Below are 19,059 nucleotides of genomic sequence, written 5' to 3' on the forward strand. Positions count from 1 at the left end.
GTTTAAACCATAGTAACCCACTCCTGATCTGTGAACTGGCTGTTACAGCTCAGAAATAAAGATGCTGAGGTTACTGCCAACAGAGCTCTGAAACTGTTAGCTGATTATGCACTAGCCACAAAAGATGCGCTGGGCATCACTAAGAAGGCCACTTCAAGTAAATTAAAACAAAAGGAAAAAATCATGTATCACACTAAATACAACACATTGAAAACTGATAAATTACACTTGGCTTCCCCCACATCATGCATCTGATCTCTCCATCTCAAGGAAGACACAGCTAGAAAATACAGAGAAGGGCAACAGACACTGCAGAAATGGAGCAACTGCTTTAAAATTTTATAAGACCAGAAACTATGATTTGGAGAGAAAACTGGGAGAGACTAGATCAAGTTCTGCCATATCAGAAAGGCAATGAATCAGGTGAATAAGGGGTTTCGCTTTCAGCAAGCACTATGAAGCTAAGATTAAGGGAAAGTTGACAAAACAAACTAGTTCCCAGTTCAACACAGGCAAAAGAAAGCACTTTATACAAAACAGCTAGTGAATTTCTGGGGCTTGCTGCCACAAAAGACTAAAGAGTTGGCAGTATCCACAGGTTCAAAATGGATTAAAAAAATTCATGGCTGACAGGTCTATAAAAAACTAAAAAGACTAGATGGGAACATACTCCCAAACATGCATACGTAACAGATCTAGGTGGTGGGAGAAATACAGGAAAACATACAGGGAAGGTGGCCTAGTTTGTCCTTGAATTTTTCCTTCTACTGCCATTATCTGCTGAAATCCTCAGAAATAATTTGTGGAAAGTATTTAATAGGTATGGACATTCTTCTTTATTCTCCAGCTTACCTCAGCCTAACATATAAAGAAAATTCTACTAGAACAAAATTTGTGCTGGCACTAAGGGTGGGGACCCTCTGCTCAGGGACAGACCACATGCAAAAATGATAGCATGGATGCAAAGTTGGCATACTTGAGTTTAACAGCTTTACCACACCTCATGTAGGAGGATGGAGACAGACCAGAAATGGTGTGCTCCAAATGTACCCCATTTGAGACAGTACAGCTATCCATTTACTTGGTTCCCTACTCTAGACAATAAGCATTTTGATGTTGAGATAGTAAAAAAAAATCCCATCACCATTTTTTATGTGCTATTGTAGTAACCCTCAACATTTTATTTGCAAATGCTTCACAGGCTAGGAGGGTTATTGGGCTTCAGACAGCACGGTCAGTCACAGCACAAGAGCCAATCCATGATAACTGCCCACACACCAATTTTACAATAAAACCCAGATCTGAACTAACTTCATTCACAGAGATCAAAAATGACACTACCTTACTTTAGTATGAAAAAAGGGAAAGTAGTTAGCTCAGGTTGTTTGAATTCCAGGCTAAGAGTTTATCTCCATCTTTTTGCCTTATGAACACTCACTGGACTTCTCAGACTTTAAAAACAGCATGCAATGAAAGAACTTGACCTAACTGTTCTTTGCAATATCCAACTAGTTGATCACCTCTTGGATTTCAAAATTCATCACTGCCTTAACATTCAGCAACACATGACACATATTAGACTAAATCATAAACAGTAAGACATATGTGGCACATTTCATGTGTTTCCTATTCACTACACTTACCTGCATTTCTTCTTTTGTGAAACTGGCTGCTTCATCACCTAGCTCATGTAGATACATGCAGTCTGGTTTTGGACACTGCATATTTTTTAGAAAATAACTGCAATATTTTGTTGTACCTAATGATGCCTGAAGGAAAAAAAAATACTGGAGGTTAAGAATGCTTTTAACCATATAAGATATAACTTTATCTAAAAAATTACCTCAATAATAAAAATTCCACCATAATGAATTTTTGATGCAGATGGAATAAAAGTCCATTTGTAAGAAATACATATATTCTTGAGGATTAGATAATTGGATGAAAATAAAAATGCATCCTAATCTAAATAAATGGCTATGTAAGAGCCTCAGTAAATATTCGCATAATCATAAGGAGACATGTAAGCAGGGTCAGGAAATGAATAGTAACTAGATTTTCCATAGCCACCAATTTGGCCAAATCAGCCTCAAGACCTGTTTACACAGGCACCAAAAGGGAAAAAACCTTTGATTTCCAAGGGAGCTTTTAAGAGGGGTGGTGTATGGACTACAGAAACATTCTATAAAAGCAAACAGGGGGTTTTCACATTGTACTATTATGCTATACAACAAAAAAGCCACCATGAGCACGGACAGGAGGTCCATCTGTTTGCCTCAAACTTTGTTTTAAGAAGTTATCTGCTAACCCACCAAAACACTGCCAGCTGGATGCTCACTGAACTTCCATTTTGAGATTAATACCAGGAAAAGAAGTCAAAAGCCAACACAAACAAAATTGTATGCCAATCCCTGATATTAATGTTCTAGAACACATATGCAAGAGCATATAAACATTCCCACCTTAAGTGTTCTGCCGTCTACCACCACATTATTGACGCACTGTATGGCTCTGAGGGCATCTTCTGACCGGATGTAGGTTACATATGCACTGGCACTTGGACCCTAGGAAGAAAACACACACTCTTTACTTGTTCTTCTTTCCCCATTAAGTCACCTTTTTAGCCAATCATTCAATAAACTGGTATGTTTAGGGCTTGATGTTTTTAACAAGAAACTGACAAAAAAGGTAGAAGCCATAAAAACTCATTTGTGATACATAAAGAATGAAAAGAGGAAATCCATCACTATGTTGCATTAATGTTCTAAAAATACTTAAAAGACATTCTATCCCCAAAATGCAGATTAGTGACTAAATGCTATATTGCTGCTTCTTTAAAGTTTCTCATCCTGTCTCTCAATTTTCCATCTTTCCATGTTGAATTCTGCATCCAGCTTTAAGAGTCTGGCTGGAAAATGTCCCAGTAACTTAATGGTAGTTTGATTCTTGCAAGGCCTTTTTTTCTTTTTACACTCTTACCTATTGCTTAATCAGAAATAGGGAGCCCTAGAATCACTCTGCACACATGTATTCTCTAAAGGAATTAAAATAAAAAAATTACAAAAACCTCTGACTTACCTGTGAGCCTGCATATGATGTGCTGTTATTAATGACAACTTTATGTATTTTACCAAACTTCCCAAAATATTCTGGTCGTTTCAAAACCTACAAGAAAAGAAAGTTCAAATGGTAAACTTAAAATTCATACAGAGGTGTACCTATTCTTCTGTGAAACTGTGCAGCTAAAACCTTTAACTAATAAAAATCAGGTCTCTCCTAAAAGAAGAGCACAAAGATTTAGATTTGTTTTCCCACATAAAAATATGGTTACTTGCATACAAAGTATGTTGCCACTGCAGAACTTTAATCACAAATATCCCACATTTCATGTTGTATTTTAAAAAATTCTTTCAGTACTCTGATTACTCAAATCCCACCCTGGCAAAACACATTACATTCAGCATAGGAAGTTCCTGTATAAACCTGTTTTATAATTTGATTTAAAAAATAAAAATCACATTCATTCTCATTTCCAAATACCAATACGCCTTAAACTTGCATTCAGCTATATTAATTACTAGGTATAAAATGCTGAATCCTGACTGCCATTCCCCACACTCCAAAAAAAGGGAGTAAACCAATTAGCTCAAGATAACCTCAAGTTTTCCCAAGACCAGACTAAGTAAAGGAAGACAAAGGAAAATTTCTAGGGACAAGAAAAAACATTTTGGAATCACTATCATGTTGAAATGAATGAGGGATGATCACATCTATAAAGGAAAAAAAATACTCATCTTGCCCTTCCAGGGATCAGTTAGTACTGACAAATCATTTAGGGACCCTGGGCAAATCAAGAACACCACCAGCATATTAAGCAACTCTGCTGCATAACCATTACCTGTGTACCAATGAAACTGGCTATATATTTGACATTTATACCAAAAGCCATTTTTCCCCGTTCTGTGATGGAAGAAGGTACAAAAGTACTGACTACTCAGACTGAAGATAGTCAAAATAAGGGCATTTCTAGTTCTAGAAAATAACCTGAGAGGTTATAAAGGAAGATATGTTTCCTCTGCTCCATCTTCATATTAGCATTGGATAATGGAGGTGAACTGTACGGATCCAAGAATTAAACTGCCCCTCTCCCTTCCCAAGCAGGCATCAATGCCTTCAAGAACTAACAGCATCACACTGGGAACCTCCCAAATAACTACAGGTTATGTTGTATAGATAGCCAGGCATTCATTGGTCTCTTCTGACTGTTCTTCATTTGGTCTACATCCTCTTGAAACATACTACAACCCCCCTTGAAGGCATCACTCCAGAAGATAATGACACTCCTAAAGAAATCTCCCTTTTACCTAAGCATATTGCAGATTATACTCCTGGTACAACATGACAGCACAGCCTTCACAATTCTCCTAAGAGCACAAGAACAGAAGAGGATCCACTTCACTCCACTATGATCCACCGACCTATTTCCAGAAACAGGACATGACAGCCAAGTTCCCATTCCAAATAATCTCAATTTATGAAGGAGTTTTGTGCCTGCTTAAGTAGAAAACTTGAATATAGTATATGCTTTTTTTAGCTCATTTCTCTCAGGCTTAGTTTCTTGAAGATCAAGTCACCTTGTGCTATATGCAACATTCAGTAAGTACACACTATTTTCTGGTGTGTCACTGAGAATACTGCTACCAATACACCTAGTGCAGCACATCCCCATCCCCCAAATAAACCCATTCCTAGTTACTGTAAATATTCAGTGTAAAATTATCTGAAGTGTAAAAAAAAAAGTATAAAAATCAACTGTATTTACTACTATTTCTCTTAATTACAAATCCTCCATCTGGTCAAAGAAATTAAATTTCAATAATAAATTCATACTGCATTTTTAAATGGTAAAATAGCCCCAAGCCAGTGCTGACAGTTGCTTGCAAATACTTGCTGCTATATTTCAGTACTCACTAAGTGTTATACACCAGATCAGTTTTAATTGATTTTTTTGTCTTCCCTTCTTATCCGTCCTTTTGTTCTCCTTCACTAAAAGCAGCTTTGCTTTATACACTTGTTCTTTAACAGTCTAGCAAAATACAGACTATACTCTGAGACCTCAGAAACACCCACTTCTGTTTGAGACTTCTCCAGATAGTTTAGTTTGATAAAGTGAATTTAATCTGGCACTGTAATTTTAAAGACATCTATGTTACCCTGTAGTACATTTCCTCCATATTCTAATTCAAGATACTTTTATGCATTAGCACTTACTCCACTGGCCACCTGCCCCTATGACTGATGATGGAAGTAAATAATAAAGCATTTTAAATATAATCAGTGAAAACCTTATTTTTGATGATGCAGAGTAGTAGGCCAACTTTTTCTGGGGTCTTCCTCTTATTAACTTTTTCCCCACAACTTCCTAAGGACATAATCCTTATGGTTCTTCCTAGTATATACTTCCAAGGGTTGGCTTTTTTCTTCTGTCCCTACATGTTTGTGTGACACTGTGTATTAGCTGTATAGTGCCAGCAGATCCAGCCTAGGAAAAAGAGTACCTGAAAAGCCCTTATGCTTATTTTTAGCTTAAAACCAAGTTCCTATCATTAAACAAAGAACAACTTCCCCCCTTCCCCAAAAAAATAAAAAAATCACAGAGCACCTGTACTCCCTAAGACAGAGACAAACACTTCTTGAGGGTACTAAGGAGCAGGAAGCTAAATTTCCTTAATAAGTGGAGGCCTCACAGCAGCAAACCATTTTGATATAGCTTAATTTTGTACCCTTCAGAGAAACACAAGAATATTCCAATGTTTCATGGCATCAAGTTAAGAGCAAGATCTGCAAGAGTGAACTGCTCACCTCTGGATCTGCTAGGCGCTGAGATAGCCCTACCACGAAGACAAGGTTCTTCTGTACAACCCGTACACTGGCCAAATGCTTGCGATTCTCTGATATCTTCTGTTTCCTCTCGTTTTGCTTCTGTTTCTTTTCGTTTTTTATCCTCTGCAGCTCTTCCTGGGAGAGTGGTTTGTACACTGCTGGATCTTCTGGATATGGCTAAACATAACAAACAGCATTAAAACCAACCCATGTAAGAAACAACACCTTTGAAAACCATTAATTGCCATGTTTTAATGTAAAAATTTCTTTATTATACTGATCTGACTGTTACGGACACTCACATTATAGAGGCATACTCAGTCCTTTGGGAAGGGTAAACTAATTGCATTTACATGGAATTCTTCTGTTTATAGACATAATATTGACGTGGGCAACCAAATTCTAACCCAGCTGCCTAGTCAGTTTGGTAACATCACAAGCAGCTGCAACATGACAGCCAACACAGCTTACACTAACAAGAGCTTAGTGTAAGCAGGATGAAAGCATGCACTTTATATTTACTTCTGATACAGATCTGGGTACTTGAACATACTCAAGACATTTAAGTATCTTTAAGTATTTCTGAGATAAGAAATTAAAATACAAATGTAGCTTCAGTGGTCCACTAAGTTCAAGACAGTAACATCATCATACTACTCAAAGTTTACATGGTTAATTTCTAGTGAAGAGAGGGATTTCAACACAATTAATGACAGTATTCTCACCATGCTTATGTACAAGTTTGAAATTTGGTCTCTCCATCCCTACAGGTAACTCCTCACAGATATAACACTGTATATTTTAATCTCAAAGTATGCAAGAGAAGTACAAGCATCCTCAGAGTTACCGAAAAAGACTGCTCTATTCACGCTATAAAGGCACTATTTTAGCTGGGTCTTGGAGAGTACAGTGCACTGTCCTCTGCCCCAGATTACTCCTCAAAGCAGTCCCACATTCCTTACCTGCCCCAGTTTTTTCAGACTGAAAAGTGAGGTTTCACACTGCACACAGAAAGCAATGCTAAGCACAAAAACAAGTACATAGAACATATCTCAAACAGAAAGAAGAGTTTCTAAACACCAAGAAGTAAAAAATGAGAAGAGTACAGGAGATGTGAATTAAGACAGAGACTTAAGACAAAGAAGCTAAGCTCAAGCTCACCAGTATGTTGAACTAAGGTCTTTGCTTGTACGACTATAACCAAAGCTTTCAGTGTGCAAGTCCAACAAAAATGAGTTTAACTTTTTCCTTACTGTCCTGTGTTAATGACAAGAGTACAAAACTAGCTGTCATACTAAATAACCTGAGAAAAATCTACAACAGATGAAAATGTTTAGGTTAAAAGCATATCTTCCTCATAGTTGCATGATGTTACTCCAAGAGCCACCAAGTGCTCAGACCTGATAACCTTCTGAGCATATCCCCAAACAAATCAAAATTCATTCTTCAGTTTAAAGTTCAGCATTGTTATGCTACATGTAAGATATCTTCTGCAAATATGCTACAGTTGACTTGAGCAGATGGCATCTCAGTCAAACATCAAGACCTTTGGAACATGTCTTAGTATGACGAAGGAATTTAAATGTGTAAGACACTTTAGCAGGTGTCCTTAACATGAAAACACAGTAAGGGCTCAAGTTACTCTTGAAGAACAGTCAAAACCATAGCACTTCTCAAAAAGAGATTCAGTATTACTCTGATTAGTTACTCAGTTAACTCAGAGTTAACACTGAATACATTATTTAGATTTCAAAATGCACTTGATGAACACCAACAACCAACTAGTAAGGTCACTTGAGATTTGCTATAGCCAATTATTATCTTGTGTTTTAACACATCTACATATGAGGACTTCTGAGCTGCAGAATAATTTTACACTTAATGAGCTTCTCAAAATCTGTATTAGTAAATCACGTAAACTAAAGAAGAAAAATGTTAGGTTTTTATAGAAGAAAAAGATTACTCAGGGCAAAGAGTGAGTTATCTCAGTTACCAGTGAGTTCAGATAGGAACGGGAAGAAAAGTGCACCAGTATAACAGATATAGTTCCAAAAATATGCCTTGCCCTACATCAATTGATGTCCTATCCACAATCCATTCTTTCAAAGATTAATTCCTACTCCACATCCCATACTATGCAAGGCAAAACTTGCAAGAGTGCTGCTCTCTGGTACCGTGCAAGAAATGCATTAATGGTTTTCAGTAGATTCAGTAAGGCTCCTGAAGGTTCAAGGAAACTACAGCAGTGTCAAAATTCATCAGCTTCTTTCTTGCCAAGTCCAGCCACATTCAGAGTATATTCACAAGTGAGTAGCAAATCAGACAGGATATTCCTTCTCTGTACAGCTGTTTGCTGCTGGAGGTACTGAACATGAATCAGGAAACATCCTGGGTAGCTCAAGCATAACGCTGAACAGAACATTTCTATGTCCAAATAGTAGTTTGCATTTCTACAGGAAAGCATAAAAACTCCTAGTAGAACACAACTGGGCAGCTTGAGAATCAGGGAAAGAGAAATGTCTCCATCTCAGCAGAAAGCTTGAGACTAGCAGAATAGGAACTTCAGTCACTAAGCAGCAGCAACAAATGGTGTCCTACCATGGATAACCACACTTGTCTGAGCAACAGAATCTTCTGAAGTTCTCACTAGATACTGTAGGGCTATATGTATTTTATATATAAAATACATGTTTTATATGTGCATCACCCATATGACATGCTTCTCATGCTCCCAAGGAATGGAAATAGTTTGATATGCTGACTTGCAGGACCTATAAATGAATCTGCACACATCTCTTGAATCCCAAGAATAACCCTAAAACAACTGAGGGGTAGATGATTTCCTAGCTATGTATCCTGTGTGGCATAATAACAAATTAGGAGATATTGCACATTTAAAGAAGGTGGAAGACAAATAAGCATAGCATCAACATCTCAGAAACTAATTCTAAAAGAAATAGTATTAGAAATCATTTTCCTTTCAAGTAAAGGACAAAAATCAGACTACAAATACGGAAATAAATTATTTCATCTTCAGAGTCATGGTTTCCCAGAGATGAAGTTCACAAACTTGGATGATGGTTCAACTACAAACAGGTGTATGCACTGCAGACTGCTGGAACAAGTCTCTGAAAGCCAAGCAAGGTGAATTGACAGCAGGTGTACTTCACAGCACCATTTGGTATGTTGTTTTTGCTGTCTAACCCTACAAATCAGAAGTAGAGAGAGGACTATACATAACAGAACCTCTCAGGTTTTGCAGCAAAAAAGTGGAAATGCTACTGACATGACTACAGCTTATTTTTTTAAAACAATATACTTGCTTAACATACTGTCTCTAATGCCTTAGCTGATAAAGGATTTGAGATCCAACCAAAGTAGCTACCTCTAGTGGTATCAGCACTGATGTACTTTCAGATGCAAGACATTAGGAGATATCAACATCAACAATTCACTAAGTTCAGCTGACACCTCTCACTTAAGTTATACCAATGCTTTTCAGACAAAAACAATGAGGCTCCCCAAACAATGTGTGCCATCATGGAATATGACCAAATTTTCTTTACACTAAGTGCAAGGTAGACCCTACAGGAACATCACCAAAAGTCTGAATGTCTCTTGAAGTCTTTGTTTCTCTAATCAGAGAAGGCCCTTGATGAATTCTCAGTCCTCCTGACTAATTTGTCTTGTTATTTCAGTTTTGTTTCCTTTCAGACTTTTTTTCCCCCATTTCCCAATTGTTGAAAGCTGAGCTGTGATTTGTCAAGCACTTTGCTTTTGTCATTCCCAGGCAGGTCACATTCCTTCCACAGAATGGATGCACCAGCATTTCCCACTTGTTGTCTTGCTACCAAATAGGTCCTGAAACAAGAAATACAAAGGAAGTGAATAAGGTTTATGCACAGTATACACCATTATACTTACATTAAAGAAAATAAATTCCTATCTATTTCAAAACATCAATTGTTGCACCAAACGACTCAGTTGTGGGATAAAAAGCACAGGAAGAAACACTGATATTTGGAGACTGTGCTTTAAGACTAAGTGTTCCTTTTACACAGAAGTAGTAGAGAAACATGGACCAAGCATGTTAATTTCTTGATCATACATCTAAGCAGTGTGCTATTTCCCTCCATCTCTAGCACAAGGTGCTACATCTCTCATAGGAGAGATAAAGGACGCTCTGTCAAGGAACTGGAGAAAAAGCCAAAGCCACACCACAGGAACAACTGTCTATCAAGTTACATTATTTGGTGGAAGAGCAAAATACTTAAGAAACGCGAACAAGCTACGTTTTTTTGTTGCTGGATTAAAAAAGTACTGGAACTGACATTAAGGGCTAAGAGTAGCATGTTCTAATTAAGCAATTGAGACAGTATGTATTATTCACATGGCAAACAGGAGCTAGACTGCTGAGTTTTACAGAAAGGATAACAGAAATATCCCTGCAAAGAATTATCACTAGCATTACAATCAGAACCAGCAAGTCTGCTGCCAAGCAGACCAGCTTCTGGCTACAGCAGTCTCTTCTGAAGACAGCATATTTTCATTCTATTTTGTCTAGTTAGCAGCTATTTCACTCACAGTTAAGAAATCAATTAACTGGAAAAAACAAGAAGCCTTGCTTGGTATCTTGCAACTGGCTACACCTACAATTCTGAAGGGCATCAGGAACCCAAAGCCAGATAGCTCAATATTTTTTTGAAGTAGGTACTTTTGGAGTTAGTGAATTAAACAGAAACAATTTCTATTTCTCTAGAAATAAGGCATTTTTCAAGGCTATTTCAGATGATTTTAATGAAGTTTAGAAAGTTTTTAACATGTTAATACTAAGATGTACCAGTTTCCAACCAGCATTTAATTCACACTAGCACCTTACTAAAGCAAATGTTTGTAGACTGCTATTATTCACAGGAGGAAACTTAAGGCTAAATCAATTGACTGCAACCACATGAACATTTTCTGCATGCGCAGATATTAAGTTATATAACAGTTCAAACACACAGAAGTACTCTCCCCTGGGCAGAAGAAACCACATGCTAACATCTTTTCAGTTAGAAGTGAATTAAAGAAGCTTAAGAAGATAATGGTATATATGCAATGCACAGTTAAGATCTAATGGCATATATGCCACCACAGCGTTTAGCCAAGCTATTTTACTACAGACCTTTCCAAAATCTCCCCCAAACACTTCAACCAAAACCCCTGGACATGGGGTTGTTCACTGCTCTTCTCCATGGAGTAGTGCTCAAATTACTGGATAAGTCACACTGCATTCAGTAACATTGGCACAAATAGCAGGTTTCTATTATGTAATTGCAAATAACAAACTCATCCTTGTTTTAATATATGTTTATCCACAGTCCATTTCACAATAAGTATCCTGCACTGGTATACTCATCATAACAATATGGCATACCTGTTGAAACCATTGTACCCCTACTATAAACTTTCCTGCTAAAACGTTGTTGCTTTGCCATGTTCTGTGCTTCAGCATTTTAAGTGGCCACAATCAATGTGCACCATAGTAGCTACAAATAGAAAAATGCTCAGCTCTTTCCCCAGAAGCCTTACTATGCACAGACAGTGACTACTTACACACACTGAACACAAATACACATACCTGGTTCCTTCTGTCCAGCACACTTCAAAAGATGCCTTCTTCACTTATTTAATGCTGTAACTCCATAGCTCAAGAGGATTTATTCCCAAAGTCCTGGCGTGGTCTCTGCATGACAATGTCTTTGTGCCACGGAAGAGATGTCCTCCTCAGCCAGACTTCTTCAGGCCAGTCTCGTACAATCCAGCGACACAGCTCCAAATCCACTCAAGCATATCTTGCAGTCCATAAATGAAGAATGTATCAACATAATCCTCATCTGTTATGAAATATGATGTCTCCTTTCTCTCCAGGAGTGGCCAGTATGTTACACTCCAATCATAGCACTTACTCGAGGTTTCCTCATGAACAGTTTTTCTGAACAAACTGTATCCAATCAGGCTTGCACATCCAATCATAGGGCAGAGTATTCCACATTAAGAGGCCACCATATTTTAAATAATTCAGACACCCAAAACCAGTGACTAGCACACTGCTTCTGTGATTCTTCAAATACATTTCACAAACTTCAAATAACAAACAGGTAAAAAGTAGTGTAACCAATCCAGGAAAACAAAGCGACTTAGACAAGGAAATCCCAGAAATCTCATGTTGTATCAGAAGAGTAGAAATCTTCTTGTACTGTAGGAAATTACTATACAGCATGTGTCATCTACAGCAGGTATCCCAAGTGGAGAAGGATTTGGCTGGTAACATGTGGATCTATCTTGCAGAACACGGAGCTCAAATATTGCAGCAAATTTACAGAAATTTTAAACAAACATGTTGCTGTGGGAAAACCTTCAGGCTTTCAGAGGCATCCAAACACAGGTCAACAGCAGCAGCTCTAGCGTGGCCAAAGCTCAAAAGAGCAGCAAGAAAATATGACTGGAAGTGCTTATAAAATACTGTAGCAGTGAATAAAGATAGTGAGACCAAGTAAGATTACTGGGGGTCTGAAAAAGAAGCTGTAACATGAGACAGGAAGACAAGAGAGGCATAAACTAGGGACAGGGCCATTAAACAGGATTAAATAATAGGAGAACAAGAACACATAAGTAGCTGCAACTACAAGAAGAGAAAGGCCAGGCAAAAAAGTTACAGTCAAGGGAAGTCATTAAAGACAAGAAGATACTGAAAAGGAATTTTATTAAACACTGAAGAAAAGGAAATAATGAGTTTAAGCAAAACACTAGAAGGAGAAATAAAATAATTCAAAATAAATAACAGGCAACTTAGTGAAGTTGACATTTACAGCTGTGGCCAACCAAATCAGCCAGACATCAAGAACACGGGGAGGTATCAAGTACTACCTTCAAGCATCTGTCAACAAGATCAGAATACTAGACAAATAGTCTAGACTTTGAAATGCTTCAAAATTTAACACCAGTGGATATCTTTCCAAAGATTTTTATACATTTAGTATCCACTAAAATATGAGTTAAAAAGCTCCAGTGCCACAACAAAACAAGTAGGTGCTCTATAAACTTGCTTCTCAGTCAGCTCTTCAGTTTAACAGAACCTTAGCTCTCAGTAAACCCAATGCTGGAACACTCACTATTCTTCCTGAAAAGACTCTGTTAATGCATTAGTACCCCAACTCAAAGGATTTTTATTTTTAGCAGTTCTCACAGCATCAGCATGCCTTGGTTCTGACCCGAAGCTTCCCCTACCAATCCGGTTCTGAATTTAATAAACCAAGACCAGCTGTGTCATAACAGCTTCAATACATAGGGAGACAGAATCTGAAAGATCCAACACCTCATCCTTGATCTAGGCCATGGCTAGATGATCGTTTCCCTCAAGGAAAAGGATGTCTTTGGTACCAACACAATACAAAAGCCTTGTGAAATATGCAAGACAAGCCGCTGTTCCAGGGATTTACCTTTCTGCAAGCAGGACAAAGTCCATTCTCATCAGTGCGAATACGATGCCAACAGAAACGACAGATTTGGTACCCACAGGTGCAAGGGAAGAAATTGATGTCATCAATTTCCAGAGGCTCCATGCAAAGAGGGCATTCCACAGGGTCTTCCTTAGCATCAGGGCTGCGAGACATCTTTATATGTTCGCAGAGCAGCAAAAGTTTATAATAACTTAATAGACCAAGAAGGTCAGCACTTGAAGGTCTGTAAGAGGGAAATAAAAAGAAAAAATATTATTAAAACTGTGTACAACTTTTCTTTTGTACCTTTTAACATTTCAGGTTTTCATCACTTTTGTTCTCCCCACACAAGTTATCTACTAAAACACAAGTTTCTGCCAAATCAATTTGATTGTTTTTTCCTACTTACAAGCCTTACAAGTAATAAAAAGGTGGTACTGGTGATGCACCCTCCCCACCTGGACAGACAAACACTTTGGCAGTTCACTGGCCTGTTTGGGTTTCAAAATGCAGATTGCAAAGAAATCAGTGTATACCACACACTGTTGTATAGTATGTACATAAATCTCCTTTATCTACTGCTTTCTTGAAGTCCTTTACAAACCCAAAGTCAAATCCTTGAATGCGGGACTTAATGTTTATGAACAATTTATTCCTTTGCTCAGAGACTTGGAACAATGAGATTTGCAGTAACATTTAGGTCATCCATTCAAACTTTTGAGGTTACAGAATTAACAAACAATACCAAGGAAAGCTTCTTACTCGGGATAATTTATTTCTTTTTTCTATCTCATTGTTTTGATCCAGAGACTGATCTTAGATCAGCCTTAAGACTACTTCATTAGCCATGATTTTTCAGGTACACATCTTTCTACGTGTGTCAAACTTCCATCCAAGTCAGCTATCTTTTTCATCAACACCCAATTCACACCAAAGCCAAAATACACACAATGTGGTTGCAAAAGCTCCAGTTTTAATTTGGAGTGCAGCCACAAGAAGATACTTCTGAACCAGAATTTTGAAGAAGGCCAATATTCAAGTCACTATTAATTTCCTGAAATCAGCCATTTGAGTACGCTTCTATTCTCAGTTGAAGGATGCAGCACAGGAAATTTACTTTCAGTCTCAAAACAAGACACTTGGAGTCACTGAGAAAATTAATGTGGGTGTTTTCTTCTTATTTAAGTGACACTCTGGATATATGAAATTGTGTCCCATCTCAACAAGCTGTCTCCATCTGCTGCATGAGATACGCATGTAGATGGGGCAGAAATCAAGGGCAACAATAGAATTTTTAGGTGGACCTTTGGAAGAAAAATAAAAGGAACAAATGAACAAAAACTAAAAACCCATTGATAAATACTGAAAAGATGTGACCAGAATTGATAGCTGGATTGTCACACTAGCTTTAATGAACTACACCACTTCTTTAGAAATAAATGAACTCTAAAGTTTTTAAAATACAGAATTCTTTTTACAATCATGTTTTTCCCAAAACATCACTAGTGGAATTATAACTGAAACGCACACACACAATCTGGAGTCCCCCCTCTACCAAAAAGTTTTCTGTTTCATTTCTAACCAAAAGCTACTGGATTCTGTACTACCCAGTATTTCTCCAGGCTTTTATGAGAAAATCCAGAAACCAATTCTCACACACCTCTGTCTGAGAAAGAGAGACATTTAATTCTGTCCCTGGAAATAAGATGACTGAATTGTTGCGAGGTCAAACCCTTGCTCACAGATTTCAGTATGGTCTGATGTTAGCCTTACATAGCACTGATTTGATACTTTCCCCACCCCCCTAAAAAAAGAAAAACCAAACAATTGGTTGTATTTTGATCTTCCTCACCCCATATCACACTTCCTTGCATGAAGTCTATCTTAAAAGACCAAGAGGTTCCAGCTCAAGCTGGGACCCCCCACCTTACTGGATCAGATCTGTCTAGCATCAGTCTACAATACTCATTCTTGTCTGCACACCACTTCAAGAACAGAAATTCCTCTACAAGCAGCCAGGAAAAAACCCTGAGGAGGAAAAAACCACACATGCAATCAAAGCACCATCCAAATACACAGCAGAGAGTGTATAGCTTTGTATGGGAACGGCTGCATTGTCACCAGGTTAACCTGCACTCACAGGCTGATACCAGAAGACCAGACTACCTGCAATTCCAGCTAGTTTGGTAGGCAGTATATCCTCCAACTATAAAGTGTACTTCTGGTAAATGTATACCACTGCCCTTGAGAGAAAAAGGTCCACTGGATGACCACAAAAAAGTAAGGATGAGAGAACAACTATTAGATACTGTAAGTATAACTTCTCTATATAGTATGCACTAGCAACAACACTGTCCTCTTTCCGACTGTCACAACGACTACAATCAAAAAGTTAAACTTGGATGATAATACAGCAGCTTTCATTTCATTATCTGTGCTTTCATTCATACTATATTCACAATCATTTTGACAGTCTCAAAACCAGGTTCTGGAAGTTTACCAGCGTTTCCTACAAAGAATGCTAGCAGAATCTGACCTGAAGGGAAAAAAGGATTACTTTGTTTGGGAGCTTTGTTTTAAAGAACACATCCCCGCTGGCTGAAAAATGGGAGGGACTGGTAAAAGGCCCCAAAACATTTTAGTGGTTATTAGGCAGATAACATACACTTTTACAGTAGCCTGTAAACACTTTGTGTAAGCTTTTCACACTTGTACAGCAACAAAACCGTAACAATATGAAAATGACTTTAAACCAAAGGGATAAACTCAACAGATTTTGCTCAGTTTGGCTTTGGGTTAAACTTTGTCACAGATCTCCCAACAACAGGTCAGTGAGCACTCAGTATATTCCTTTATACTTCATACTCAATCCACCACACGCTCAGCAGCTCTGAGCCTACTGAAACACATTTAAGTAAAGCTATACTAGTACTAGTGAAACTGTAGTTAAAAGAGAAACTTTCACCACTACAGTAAAATCACTAAACTGACTTAGGAAGTTATTATTTGGAATCTCCACTAAGAAATGTCATCAGTTCACGTGGATAAAAAGCATGACATATTAGCTAGTGCCTCTGGGATATGCAGATGAGCTCTAACAAAACTGCAACATAATTAACATTTATGAGCTGTTTAAGTTAACACCAAGAGTTCAGCAGCTGCTAGCAATAATGTCAATAGCTTGCTTCAGTCAGCAAATGGCCCGTTATTTTACAACAAGGAGTAAGTAGCAGCTGTGTGCCATGTTTCTTGAAATTGAGGAAATATTTATTTACTTGGCCACAGACCATTCAAGCATCCCATTTAGGGATTCTCCACTGGAGTGTGTCTCCATTTCAAAAGGGTTTATACACCAGGATTTGTGTCTGAAATCTGCATCGGAACAGTACTTGTTTCTTTTCAAAACTGGAATAACATGCAGAGAAAGGCATCAAAAATGCATTCTGCATACAGTTCATGCCCTACCAAGAAACACAGAGTAACTAGTCAGCTCTAAGACTATTCCAAACAATTCCAGATAAACAGCACGGGAAAAGTAATGAAGCAATAGCAAAAAACAAAAGGCGGTATTATATGTTGTGCTTGATCCAGAGTATTTTGTCTTTGGGATCAAGTTCAAAGAGATGAAATTAATCATGCCTCAGGAGAAAAGGAAGAAGATTGTGCACATCTACATGTGCTTTACAAGCAGATAGAATCTGTACATACATATCCAAAACTCCAATGACTGAAGTCAAACACGGCTCCAACAGTTCGCCATCCTGTTTACAGGACACTATACTGAAATATTCACACAGAGATGAAGCAGAAGTGGACAATGCCCAGCAGCACGCTTTAGGTGTAGTGATTTTGTAAAAGGTAATATCCAAACTACAGAAATATGAAGTTCTGTGCTTTATCCCTTGTACTGTGCCAACTAATAAGTTCTTTTCCAAACACATATGGAATGGAAAAAATGGAGACATTTTTATTAACTTTAAGTGCTTACTTAGCAGATGACAGCTGTGTCTAATCAGCTTCACCAAACAATTGTTACTCCTGATAAAATCCACTGGACTTTGCAGTTGAGGAAAAAGTGATCCTACTATTTTGAGGGTGCTCACCTAAACATAACTTCTAATATACCTAGTCATTTCAGCCCATTTAGGATGCAGATGCTTGTTGCCTTTCTCTTTTGCACTTGAAGTGAGCAAGCAAATTTAACTTCCAGCAGTATATTTTCCCTACTTAATTTTAAAAGGGGTCATAAAAAAAGGAGGGGAGGAGTCAGGGGAAAAAATAAACTTATTATGCCTTGTTTTTCCTCAACAGTTTGAGACTTGACATACACTCCTCATCTCTCTAAAGCAGACATGAGAACATCTCCATTTGCTGGCAGTTCATTTTAGTAAACATGTCCCTTAAAGTTTAAGTTCTCCTCCAGGAGGGGCAGCTAGCTCCAGAGAATACAAACACATTCTTCTTCTCACACAATGGACTGAATCCAGCCTTGCTACTTGCTTTAAGAAAACACAAGTGTCACAGACAAAAGTTCTCAAAATCTAGTTATGAAAAAACTCAGTAAAGACTCACATCCCAGAAAGTATTTGGAGACTTAGGGCCTCTTGAAGGGAAAAAATATCCAGACATGCATTAGCTAATGTTTCACTTAAAGTTCAAACATACCTGACACTTGAAGTGAAACAGGTCGGAGTCTGTGCACTGAACCTTTAGTAAGGGCTCATTAAACTTACGCAAACAGAAACCCATGCTTTTTTCCTGGCCTTGTATCTCTTGAAATTCATCAGCCATGAGAAGTCTCAAAACTTCAGTGTATGCAGATGCTTGCCCACACAATGCTACTGGGAGGGCAGCTCCCCCTGGCAAGACCCCTGCTCCCACTCTGCTGAAGGATCACATCCCTTTCTATGCTTCACCTCCGTGTTGATCCACATACAAGCTGGAGGGAGAAGGACAAGCAGACTGCAAACAGCAGCAGTAATGGGCTATCCCTTCCTTGTCGCAGGGGAGAATCAGCAGCTCTGTCAGCACAGCACTCTCCTTCTGGCCAGCTTTGCCAGGGGGGTATGTTTAAGTCTGCTGAGGCACATTTACGACAACCTGCTTCCACTAGTGACTGCTAGAAGGAAAACAACACCCACTTCTTCAAAGTGCAAGTAAGAAAGGCTATCACTGAATTGCATTGAAGCTTCACAATAAAACCTTTCATAGGCACACTAGAAAGAAAAGCCAATTTTTACTGATTTAAAAACAGAACTGAGGGAGATTCGGTGAGTTAGCAGATAATCCATATGGCACAAAGTTCACATATGCACATACCAAATCCTTGTAACAGACACAAGACTAGCTGTTTCACAAAGTCATCCACACAATTCAGAAGAATCTGTGAAACTTCCACATAATTTTCCATCTTTTTGACATGCTACCCTGTATTTGCCTGTCTTTTTTTGAGCCCTACCAAAGAAGAGAGGTCCCTTTCTCCCACTAGCCCTTCACTCACATTAAAATACAGTAAGATTTTACAATCACCTGGTTAGCAACACTGACATATGAGACAGCCAACATTTTCAGGAGTACTGAAAAGGGGCTATGCTTTTCTGAGTTTTATGGGTCTGTTGCTGACTGGGAACAAAGACACTTCAGTAGCAAGCAAGCAGGCTCCTGAATTCATCCAAGCTAATTTTCATTTGAG

General features: G+C 38.2%; 1 protein-coding gene across 4 annotated transcripts in view; it reads right to left on the reverse strand.

The window, feature by feature from the left end:
• The window catches only part of CNOT4 (CCR4-NOT transcription complex subunit 4), a 76,656-nt gene that overhangs the window by 29,875 nt on the left and 27,722 nt on the right, over positions 1-19,059 (reverse strand). For all 4 annotated transcript variants that reach the window (XM_063154788.1, XM_063154785.1, XM_063154789.1 and 1 more), the window contains exons 2-6: positions 13,368-13,611; positions 5,863-6,060; positions 3,079-3,165; positions 2,463-2,564; positions 1,644-1,769 (exon numbers count right to left, since the gene is read on the reverse strand). In XM_063154788.1, the coding sequence (XP_063010858.1) occupies positions 1,644-1,769; positions 2,463-2,564; positions 3,079-3,165; positions 5,863-6,060; positions 13,368-13,541 (687 nt within the window). In that variant the 5' untranslated portion in view covers positions 13,542-13,611. The remainder of the gene's footprint in view (positions 1-1,643; positions 1,770-2,462; positions 2,565-3,078; positions 3,166-5,862; positions 6,061-13,367; positions 13,612-19,059) is intronic.

The sequence above is a fragment of the Melospiza melodia genome, chromosome 4 (genome assembly GCF_035770615.1).
Source record: "Melospiza melodia melodia isolate bMelMel2 chromosome 4, bMelMel2.pri, whole genome shotgun sequence".
Taxonomy (NCBI): Eukaryota; Metazoa; Chordata; class Aves; order Passeriformes; family Passerellidae; genus Melospiza; species Melospiza melodia.